The sequence below is a fragment of the Colletotrichum graminicola genome (assembly GCF_000149035.1).
Source record: "Colletotrichum graminicola M1.001 genomic scaffold supercont1.19, whole genome shotgun sequence".
In the NCBI taxonomy this organism is placed as follows: Eukaryota; Fungi; Ascomycota; class Sordariomycetes; order Glomerellales; family Glomerellaceae; genus Colletotrichum; species Colletotrichum graminicola.
The window spans coordinates 194,409-205,591 of NW_007361023.1; the positions used below are offsets into that span (position 1 = coordinate 194,409).

General features: G+C 54.6%; 4 protein-coding genes and 1 non-coding gene across 5 annotated transcripts; all 5 read right to left on the minus strand.

Annotated features, from left to right (window-relative positions):
• Window positions 1–32: 32 nt before the first annotated feature.
• GLRG_05530 (uncharacterized protein) lies at window positions 33–954 on the minus strand (the record flags this gene model as incomplete). The annotated part of the gene is made up of 4 exons (XM_008096215.1): window positions 33–283; window positions 398–686; window positions 745–773; window positions 891–954. The coding sequence occupies 4 exons, from the start codon at window positions 952–954 to the stop codon at window positions 33–35; spliced, it is 633 nt and encodes a 210-aa protein (XP_008094406.1).
• A 1,094-nt stretch (window positions 955–2,048) lies between these two features.
• On the minus strand, window positions 2,049–3,489 carry GLRG_05531 (uncharacterized protein; the record flags this gene model as incomplete). Its single annotated transcript, XM_008096216.1, has 3 exons — window positions 2,049–2,781; window positions 3,171–3,252; window positions 3,486–3,489. 3 exons carry the CDS (start codon window positions 3,487–3,489, stop codon window positions 2,049–2,051), a joined length of 819 nt encoding a protein of 272 aa, XP_008094407.1.
• Window positions 3,490–3,965: 476 nt separating this feature from the next.
• On the minus strand, window positions 3,966–5,470 carry GLRG_05532 (NADH:flavin oxidoreductase/NADH oxidase; the record flags this gene model as incomplete). Its single annotated transcript, XM_008096217.1, has 3 exons — window positions 3,966–4,158; window positions 4,211–4,780; window positions 4,878–5,470. 3 exons carry the CDS (start codon window positions 5,468–5,470, stop codon window positions 3,966–3,968), a joined length of 1,356 nt encoding a protein of 451 aa, XP_008094408.1.
• A 1,148-nt stretch (window positions 5,471–6,618) lies between these two features.
• On the minus strand, window positions 6,619–6,699 carry GLRG_13135. The gene has a single exon. It is a non-coding gene; the product is annotated as a tRNA-Gly (tRNA).
• Window positions 6,700–7,344: 645 nt separating this feature from the next.
• On the minus strand, window positions 7,345–7,539 carry GLRG_05533 (uncharacterized protein; the record flags this gene model as incomplete). Its single annotated transcript, XM_008096218.1, has 1 exon — window positions 7,345–7,539. The coding sequence occupies one exon, from the start codon at window positions 7,537–7,539 to the stop codon at window positions 7,345–7,347; it is 195 nt and encodes a 64-aa protein (XP_008094409.1).
• Window positions 7,540–11,183: the final 3,644 nt, after the last annotated feature.

Below are 11,183 nucleotides of genomic sequence, written 5' to 3' on the forward strand. Positions count from 1 at the left end.
GAGACAGACACCGGGCGGTTGATGCTAAGCGTTCAGGGGTAAGACGGCCGGTCTGGTTGCCAGGTGTTCACCCAGTTGCCGATTCGGTGATCGTATTGCGTGACCCAGTGGCCGGGGGCGGGACCTATGAGCGACGGATCCCAGAGTTGCGTGGCGTCGAGATAGTGTGAAGGGCGTGATAGGCCGTATGCTGCGCTTGTAATACTGCTGTTGCTTTGGCCGAGGTTGAGACTGTGAGCAAATCGATCTGCTAGGTCTCTGTCGATGGTTGGTTCGGCTGATGCTGGGAAAGGGTTAGCAATGGAGGACTAAAAGGTTATTTATACGGCCGAAGGCGAGGGAGGGTTCCATTGTTGACTGGCAGTGAATGACGGTGTGCGGATGGCAAGTGACTCACCAACCCCCAACTCGGACGATGCGTCCAAGTGAGCGTCCCGGCTGTGGCGGGTGTCGGGCTGGAAGGCAAAGATCTCGGTGCTCCAGACGACGTTGTTGTGGCGATCGTAAAAGGTACCGACGATGAGGTAGCCCCAGAACGGAGGGTCTTGCGAGCAGTGCCAGTACTGGGCGACGATGAGCTTGGTTGCTGGGTACGGTAGATACTCCGGTTCCTCCGCGTGGGAGGAGTCGTACGAAGCCACGGTGAGTCTGCGGGAGATGAGGAAGACGAGATCAAGTGGTGTTTGCTGTGCAGGTGGATGATCAAGATGAATTGAAGTTGTTTGTGAGCTTTTGCTTGAGAACCTGGACGGCAAGTGATGATGCGAGATGGACTGGAGAAAAAGGACCAGCATGGTCAAACTGAATTCAATATATAGTGGTATCGAGCGCAGGTGTGAATCAGTGACTGGAGGCCACCAGAGTTGAGAACACGGTTGACGCAAACTCACTGCCGTCGAACCATGGGACGATGGCCCGCGTGACTGCGGTGATTGTCATACCAGTCGTCGGCATGTTTGTCATGGTCGTGGCATCTGAGTTGGGATGAGTGGGAGACCCAGCGGGGCGTCAATGATGAATCAACGCCGTGTTGTTTCCAAGAGTGAGAACTTTTAAAAAGGAGGTGCAAGATTGGAACCGGGCGCAGTGCTTCTGGTGTTTATGTTGGCCTTCATTTGATGCATGCACTTCTGGGTGAGAAATTGTCCGTGATTCCGTCTCTCATTCAAGTAGAGTACACCACGTGGCTGGCTGGCGTAAGTTGATTGTGCAACTCACTTGACTAGATCTGTGGCGCATGTGTGCTGTGTGTCTGGTGATCGAGAGACGGGTGCGGTGGATCATCCAGAGGATATTCGAACTCTTTATCCGCGTCTGTCGACGTTCGAGCCCCTTGTCAACCATAGCCCTGCCTCCCAGAAGACACAAAATATGTGGATGTGGCAGATCTCCATGCAATCGACAAAAAGGCACACCGCTTGTTGATGCCCATCTTCCATTGGCTAACTGTGTCTGATCGGCAACGTCTGTATTGCCAGCCTGTCGAGCTCGATGCAATAAACACCAGCAAGTTTGGCACTTCCGGCTCGGCCGCCAGGTTGGTTGGCCAATGTCGTCTACTCCCGGCCCATTACCGCCTGTCATATCAACCTGGCTCCGTGTCCTACTTTCTATCTCCACCAGTCTCCAACGGGATCGTGGAAAGCGCCTTGGCGAGCTAACACATGGGGGGAAGACACCCAGAGTAGTCGCGGTGTAGTCTAGGTTGTTTTGATGGTGGATAACGGGGTATGCTCGTGGATCGATCCAAGGGCAATTGAACCCGGTGCCGTGTCTGGCGGTGGTGGCAGTTAAGCAGCGGACATCCGCTTGGCTGTCCACAGTTGTCCAGAGTCTGGAGCTTCCAGCTCCCCCGGCACGTCGATTGCGTGCCCTGTCTAGACTGTATGGTGTCGGCGGTTATCGTAAATGCTTGTAAGCGCTTTAAAACGGTGGAATAAAACGCGTCTATCGCCGGGTATTGTAATACTGTTTCCGAAACTCGTCGCCATCACCAATAAAAATGTTCCCTGCAGTGTTGGTATATACATTCGTCGGGCATCGTCCCCTCAGTCGTCGACGTCAACGTCTTGTTCAACGACGCGGACGCCGGCAGCATTTGCGGTGGCGACGCCCTTGGCCGTGTTCTTTAACTGCTCGACCTCGTGTCGGACCAGCTTGCGGCGCTCGACCTCGGTGACGAGGCCCTTGAGGTAGACCTCGGCCTGGACGGTGGCGCTGTAGGACATGGCGGTCCAGTTCCAGACGTTGCGGCGCTCGGGGTCGGCACCGGCGGCGAGGAGAGTGCGGAGGACGAGCAGGTTGCCGTTGCTGCTGGCGAAGTGCAAGGCGGTGTTGCCGTCGAGGTCGGTGCGGCGGACGGCGTCCTGGGCGCCGTGGGGCACGTAGGTCAGCAGGATCTGCAAGACGGTGTCGTGGCCGCCGCGGCTGGCCTCCATGATGGCGTCACGCCAGCGGATGTCGCGGCGGAGGATGACATCTGGGGCGCGTTCGCAGAGGAAGTGAACGACTTCGGTGTGACCGGCGGCAGCGGCGAGCATCAGGGCGGTCTGGTGGTGCTCGTTGAGAGCGGGATCGGGATCCTCGTGGCCGAGATGGACCAGGAGGCGGCAGATTTGGAGGTGACCGAGGGAGGCGGCGAGGTGGAGGTTCGAGTTGGAGAGGCCATCGGGGGAGCTGTCGGGGTTATGGAGAAGGCGCGGGTGGGATTTGAGGATTCGCTTGACGAGGAGGGCATCGTCGGCGGTGATGGCGCGGCGCAGGCGGAGCGAGGGTTCGATCCTGGGCGGTTAGCTGTGATGGGCGATGGGTTGGATGGACGAGGGCGACGTACATGATGAGGGAGAGCGAGAGGGAGAAGAAGATGGAGGAGAAGAGAGAGGGCGGAAGGATTTAATCAATCTAGCAAATGGGTTGTATCGTCAACGGCATCGCTATTGCTGGCGGTGGTGGTGGTGGTGGTGGTGGTGGAGGTGCTGTCGTGGTGCCGTCGTGGTGGAGGTGCTGTCGTGATCCAAAGACTGAGATGGAGAGAAAAGAGAGAAGCAGGCCGAATACCTATGCGCAATGTGTCGGGAGATCGGGGGGTCACGCAAAGGCGACTAGCTTTCGACGATGACATGCGGGAGGAAGACGAGAGGAAGAAGAGATGATGAAGCTCGGAAAATGACGATATGGCGGGGGAGGGGGATTGGAGCTTAGGGGAGATGGGACGGCAGGCGCCGGATTTAGTGCCTGACGCCTGGAAGCTCCCTGCGGGAGGAGCAGGGGGTGGAGTCCCCGGAGATCGGCGGGGGGATATGAGAGTGAGAGAGTGAGAGAGAGTGGGTGAGAGGGAGAGAGTGTGGGAGTGAGTGAGTGAGTGAGCGAGAGTCAGTGAGAGCAAATGAGAGTGAGTGAGAGTAAGTGAGAGTGAGTGAGCGAGTGAGTGAGAGTGGGTGAGAGAATGAGAGCAAGTCAGAAACTGTGAGCAAGACTACTCATACTCATAGTTATACTCATACTCACATTCTCACTTTCACTTTTACTCCCTCATACTTGGTTACTGCTCTCTTTTTCCATAAACTCAATTGGGTTTGTCCCATCTCCCGTGATACAAGGTTTGGCATGTCCCGTGCTAATGCGCTGATATTACATTACCTCCATTCTCCGCCCCAGTGGATTCGTGCGGCCGGCCATGCCGGCAATCACTGGCCATACCAGGATGATCGGATGAGCTGGAGTGGTTCGTCTTGAACTCTCTCATTGATTGGGTGTGTATCGTCACCGGCAGAAAGTGCATATACACACCTTCAAAAGTTGAACACAAATCGATGCATCGTCCTTGTCACATATGCCTATCTCCGGTTCCCATTACACTGACTCTCACCCGACATTCAAATCTATTAGGACGCACACGATCCTGCTCTTCGTCAAACGAGACTTGGTCATATCTCTCCATATGCCTGAAGAATCGCCTCGTGCCCTCACGCCGCCGCCGCGTACGGCGTGCCGTACGGCTGCAGCTTCGTGCCCTCGATGTCGATGAACCCGTACTTGGAGTTGTCGCCGTTGTCAGCCATCCCCTCCGACCACTTGGCCATCGACTTCTCAAACACCTCCCTGTACTTCTCCTGGGTGGCGTCCAGAGGCTCCTTGTCCTGGCCGACGAGCCGCATCCTATCAAAAACGTCAGTTCCATCTCTCACTCGGCAACACGCGTGTGACTCACTGCGTCCCAGCCAACAGGTTCGTCATCCCAAAGTCGTCCTCGTCCAGCAACGCATCAACAGCGCTCTTGGCCTCGCCCGAGAGCAGCTTCCGCGGCAGGTCGAACTCGTTGCACACCGGCCTCGCCAGGCCGACGCCGTCGACGGTCCCGAGCGCCGCCACCATGGCCGCCGTCGTGCGCAGCCCGCCCGTGACGTACGCCTTGGTCCGCTTCAGCTCCGGGATCACCGCCTCGGCGAAGTCGAGGAAGAAGGCCTCGCGCCGCCGCGTCGACTCGCGCCGGTGCGCGAACGCCAGGCTCTGGTACGTCCCGCCCGACAGCTCGACAAAGTCGAACCCGTGCGCCTCGAGCGCCGCGCACAGCCCGCGGCAGTCGTCGGTGCTGAACCCGCCCTCCTGGAACTCGACGCTGTTGACCTTGATGCCGATGCTGAACGACTCGTCCGACACCCGCGCCCGCACCGCGTCCGCGATCTCGAGGATGATGCGCGCCCGGTTGGCCAGCGAGCCGCCGTACTCGTCGGTGCGCTTGTTCGTCGTCGGCGAGAGGAACTGCGCGAGGAGGTAGCCGCTGGAATAGTAAGCTTTTTGTCAGTCTTTGCTTATTCGAAAATAATATCCATCATCTCACGGGGGGGGGGGGGGGGGGGTGCTTATGCGTCACTCACTGTGCGCCGTGCAGCTCGATGCCGTCAAAGCCCGCCCGGTGGACGTACTCTGCCGCGTAGGCAAAGTCGTCGGCGACGCGCTTGATGTCGTCCTTGCTCAGCGGCCGCGGCTTGCCGAACGTCATGCCCATCACCTCGCCCTCGAGCTGCACGTCGCTCGCCGAGACCGGGTGCGGGTTGATGTGGGCGGCGACCTGGCGGCCCGGATGGCTCAGCTGGGCGTGGACGAGGCTGCCGTGGCTCTTGGCGGCCTCGGCGACGCGGCGGAACCCTTCGAAGCGCTCGCCCTCGAAGGGCGCCCCCGGCGGGATGATGGGGTTGCCGGCCGCCTCGAGCTGGTCGTAGTCGAGCATGACGTTGCCCGTGAGGATGACGCCGAAACCGCCCTCGCCCCACCGCCGGTACACGTTGACGAGCTCCGGCGTCGGCACCCCGCGCTTCTCGCGCTGCTGCGCGTCCCACGTCGACAGCCTCTCCGTCATGGCCGCCTTCATGAACCGGTTCTTGGCCGTCTTGCCCGAGAACTCGAACTTGAGGGGCGCCGCGAGCGGCGACGGGTCCGCGTCCTCGGCGGGGATTCTCCTGGGCGCCATGACGGGGGGGATGTCTGTGCGTGGTGTGTATCGGTATGTCTGGGAAGTTTTTAAACTTCCATGTGTCAAAACAAAGGACGAAAAGCAGGTCCCGAGATGCCGTGGGCGAATCGTTGAAAAACGTGGGAAAAAAAGTCAATTGCTTTCTCAAAAGTGTAAATGTCTCAGAGGGCGGCGGCCTGCGACGAGGGGCTGGCTCTTTTCAAGTACGCATCGACGACGGACCTGGTCCACCTATCCCACTCTTCCGGTCCTTGTAACTCCTTACGTGAGATTCCCTGCCGCAGGATAGCGGTCATAGATTGACCGTCTCTTTTGGTCAGACGTGAAACGTCACGTCGGATTTGTAATGAGTTGCTTGTCCTCAAGCCGTGTTGCACATCCGTCACTCACGCACTAACCGCGGCTACGCCACTATGATGAGACGAAGACGAAGAAGACTTCCCGCTCGGCGTTGTCTCGGGGTTCCCCTGGCCGGTCGGTGACTTTACTGAGTGACAGACTGATTCATTGTGGGCAAATCCCCAGTCCCTAGTACGCCGCGTCCAATTACCGCACCGCGCTCCTAAAAGAGACCGGCACACTTACTAGTCATGCTAGGTTAGCAGAGCGCTGAACACGTCGGCTTCGTGCGTCGTCCGGACCTCGCCAATCGGGCAGCTCTCCGTCGCCTGAAAACAGGGCACCCGGCCGGACGGCCGAGACAAGTCGTATGCGTCATGGCGGGCCCTGGACTAGCGCGACCAGAGATGCCGAGGGAAGCTTTTCCTTTCTTGTGCTGTCATCCTGACGGCCAGCCATGTTGCTTGTTTAAACCGACGTCGATCTGCTGTTACGGGCCGAGGGCGATCAGGCGGGTAGCCGGATGCTCGACTGATCGCGGATTCGAGTGTACATCGTACATCAATCTGTTGATTATATATGACAACTTTCGCCGTGGGATGATGATAGGTAAGCAAGTAAAGACGCATTGGTCCGGCCGGGACAACGGTAACTGCAGCAAACGGGTGAAGTAAGCATCTTTAACAAAGCCATTTCCTTGGCCTGGGACAAATCCCCCCCCGCCATCGTCACGTCGTATTGACTGACCCCCCGGAGGACATCTATTTCACCGCGGGGGGAGCCAGAAACTGCAAAAGCAAAAGAAATGCGCCGAGGGGGAATCGAACCCCCGGCTCCCCGACGCTGCTTGATGGCAACGGAGAATTTTACCACTAAACCATCGGCGCTGGTTGTGAGATACCATCTCCGGCTGCAGGATAAGGATATTAGAAGAATCTATACTAGATTACGGAACCATCGTGAGATCAGTTTATGAGAACCAACACCGCATGGTTAGCAACAACTGTCCCCGGACGGTATCCATGTTGGTGCGGGATTGCTGCAGCCGCCTTTAGCGACGCACGATTAACTAATGTCCGTTTACATGCTTCACTGCATTTCTAAACCCACCAGACCGGCTGAGACTCTTAGTAGCAAGTCATTCTAATTGGAGGCCTCGCTAGCAAGTACCAGCGTCATTTGACTGCATTCTTAACTCTACTAGGCTGAGACCCTTACCAGCACATCACTCCAATCGGAGGCCTTGCCGATACCAATGAAACCGTAACACCAGGAGAGGTGGCAGGAATGACATTGGGAGAAGATCGCCGGACGACAAAGACAAAGCCATAGGGCGTTGGCGTGTCTGGCCAGGTACAACTAAAAGTACCCGAGTGTCATGCCCAGAAAGCACGTATATATTGCAGGAAGCTCAGGCCGGAGAAGGACTCGTAATCTGCGTATTGGGCGGTGCGGTGGTGCATCCCTGTTTCTTGCCAGGGACGGTCCGGCGAAATGAGGTATACGAGGTCTACGACGACCATCCAAAGATCCTAGAGAAATCCTGACGCGGCATCTCTCGACGGCTGAGCGGCTGCTATTTTCTGGATGTCGGCGACCAGTATCGAGGCATCCTGGTTGGCGTTGTCTTCGCTCTGGAGAGGCTTTTGCAGGACATCAACGATCTGCCTCTGGGACTCGGTCGTGTCTTGTTCCGCGACTTTCTCCATGTTGATATATTCCGCCATGGTAGTACCTGTGAATAGATGATGAAATACAGGGAGCCTACGAGGGGACGGTGCGGGGTTAAGTTACTGCCGTCCCTTAACACTCAGCCTTCACCCAGCCTGGCAGTATGTCCGCGTACTCATCGCGGTTGGCCAGCATGTCTACTCTAGCCTTAGCGTGGCATTTTTCAGACCATACCTTATGACGAGCAAGACTACTAGGTCTGTTCTCCTGAATGCATGCGCGCCATCTTTCTTGCGTTGCTACGCGATCTTGTGGCCCAGAACATCTCCCGCAGAAGGGTTTATCCGGTGTCTTGCACGATTCTTTCATATGCCCTGGAGCAGGACAATCCGCGCAATACAATGGAAACGCTCGAGTGTCAATTGCCCTGTGGAATGGGAAAATTTTGACCAGTGTTCCGGCATGAACATTCAGATGCCGATAAGACTGACTTCTGTGTTGCCGCACGAAAGTTCCGGACAAACGCCGCCGGGTTCTCTTCGTATTTCTTGATGAATTTCCAAGCATCCTTCGTGTCGTTCAACTCAACACAGATGCGACGAGACTGCCTCTTCACCCAGTAACGGCTTTCGTGGATTCTCGAAAGACAAGACTTCCCCAAAGATCGCGACAGCGGCCGGAAACCCATTTGCAACAAGGGCAGACAACTCGTTTCGAGCATCGTCGAGCTTCTTGCAAGCTGCACCGGGCTCGATCTTCATTCTGAGCGAGAATTCAGGTTTCTTAATCAGGTTCAACTGCTTCTGTATGCTCTTCCCGTGTTGAGATGGCGATATGCAGCCAGCTGGCGGTTGATGTTGGCGAATTCTCCGTTGAAATGATGCTTTGATATCTTCAATCATCTTGTGTTGTTTGGACATCCCGCTCGTCTTGTGGAAGAGGCGCAGCTTTTAGTTGAAACCATTTTAGACGAATGATGAAGAGACTGGGAATTTGGGTTGAGATCACGAGTTGCAGTGGCAGGTGGTTGCGCCCGGTCAACGCGTGTTGCTGTTGAAGTACAGGAACGGCTTTGGGTTTGCCTCGGCTTGTGGTTTCGAGTCGCAGGCGCGCTGTAGAGAGCGTGCGCTCGAGTACCCAGAGCCAGATAATTCTGTGACTCAGACGCCGGAAAGGGGGCTTCATGGTGATGAGAAAGGCTCATGGCTCTATCAGCATGCTTGATAGCCCTGCTGATTGTTGGCGTCAAGATGCTGAAACACTGTGGTACTCGAGAACGAGGGTAAAGTTGGCATAAATGTGTTGTCATCGTCAAGACCGCTGGTTACCACCCGTTATTGACCAGAGTCAAAAGAGGAATGAGAAACTGTCGTATTGAGCTTCATGTTTTGTCCAGCGTAGAATTGGGGAGACTTTGGGAAGAGAGCGGGCTCTGTCTATGAAAGCTTACCTAGACTACTGGGAGACTGACGGTGAGCGCAGCAGGTCGGACATTTCCTTATGACAAGCCTGGAGGTGTGCGGGACATCATGTTTGCGTCGCGGCCGACAAGTGTGAATCGTAGATGGCAATAGCAAAGATTTGATAGGCATGAGCTGAAGATAAGAACCTTTTAGTTGATGATTGGTAGACTTTTCTTTACAAATTAACCACGTACAATATCTGTTTAAGTCTAAACCTTAAAGGACCACGGAGGTATTAGACAACGAAAGCCGTAATCAACTAGCACAGAGACAACTTCTTGCCTGCATTCAGTAATGTTCGACCAATCGGTGAGCTGAGGACAAGCTGTCTACCTGGGAGCGCCTGGATATCTGGAAGGATATTAAATATTCCGTCACAAGTAATCCAACGCAACTGAGTCCCTCGTGGATTGCACAGGTACACCGGTTAATTTCATACTAAAATGGAGACAACAGGCCAGCAACGATGACTTGAAAGAAAAGGCAACCCCTGCCCCTCTTACTCCCCTTTCTTCCCCCCTTTCCAAATGAACAGAAATTCGAGTAGTATTCATTATTGATTTTGGAAACCTGGACAAAAAGGTACATGGCGGTACATCGTCAGGTCGCCAGGGACACGATATAATCCTTGTTATACTATAGTTTTGATACTGGTCTAACGCTTGGTATTTACTACCATGACAATGGCGTGTTTAGATAATATAGATAGTGAATACATTATACCTGCTGATTGTATGAGAGAATGGCTTGTACTTTTACCTTTGATTGTTGTGGTCCTATGTGTTCGGTCACTGGAATGCCTAAGAGCTTGGTGGGAATATTCAGAAACTGTGCTTTTCTTTTTTCAATGTTGTGAACCCGTGGCGCCCTATTACTGACGTAATAGTCGGAAACTTGCGTCGCTATATAGTTTGATGAAGGAGGATAGACTATGCCTATGTCGAGGTCAGTCATCTCCGAAAGCCCTTGCATTGCCAGCGGCGTTGCCCTCAACCTTTCAGGGAGTTGGTCCAAATCCCATTGGGGAAATCACCTCTTCCTGCTGCCTTGGGGAGAGCGACACGGGAGTCGATCTCGTTCCCATGCTTGTCAAGGATCAAAAGGGGCCCTCTCAAGAAGAGTAATGCTTCATAACAGGGCGGTTTCTCCTAATTGGTTTACGTCCTCTCAGCATTGTGTCGGATATGTAGACCGTATATTTCCTACCATCTACCATGTAGCCGGAGTGAGTGCTAGAGTGATAGAGTGTTGTACGGGTATGACTATATAATAGTACTTAGCCGCAAATAAGTTCCAATTCAGTGCTGCCAGTGGCACTCTTGGTCGATAGGGAGGCTTGTTCAGCAGATTCTGTGGTACATATTGTGTTTCTATCGATGGCACCTCTCAGTGTTTCTCGTGCACTCGGCTTCGGCCATTGATGTGGTCTTTGCCGGCTCGCATCTCCAGGGGAGGGATTTTGGCGCACTTAGTAGTGCGTGAGTGTCATATGGAGTCCGTTATCAACCAAGGGCGTCAATTACATGAACAGGGTGATCCAGGACGAAGACCTTTTAGTCAGACGGCGATGTGCCATTACAACGATAACTGGATTGCTTCAATCTCTCTATTACGATTTATGAGTCTGTCCGGCCAACAAGGAACATGGACGAGAAAACAGAAATAACAGCCAGAAAGATATAAAGTGTCCGGCTCGTCGACCCCCAACGCCTCAACGCCCAAGTCCCACGGCATAAGATCAATCCCCATCCATCATCGCCGGCGGGTAACTCAACCCGCCCCAACCTCAGAGAAATGCAGACAAATCAGGAATCCCGCCAGCGCCCCCCGTCGTCATTTCTTGTGGGCCGAAATCAGGAAATACGCCAAGATGGCCGCCCCGAAGATCAGGACCGTCGCCGCCAGCATCAGTGCGAGGAACGTGAGACGGCAATAGGTATGGGCCACCTCGATCACCCGGCCTCACGTACAAACTTCTGGGATCTTGTTAGTACTCAAGTATAATAAGACTACTGTTCAAAATGCGGATGGTTATCTGGAATCCAATGCTACTATATTCTTGTCAAGGGTGGGACCTTGTTTCGCTTTAGTCCGTCGGTTAGACACGTTGGCCCGCTAAGCACTAACGGCGGCGGCCTAGAAGACGAAGTACTCCCCAATTTATAGATGTTAGTTCTATATTAGTAAGAAGTGCTCTATGATACAGCGATACTTCAATTAGAAAGGCATTCTTGTCC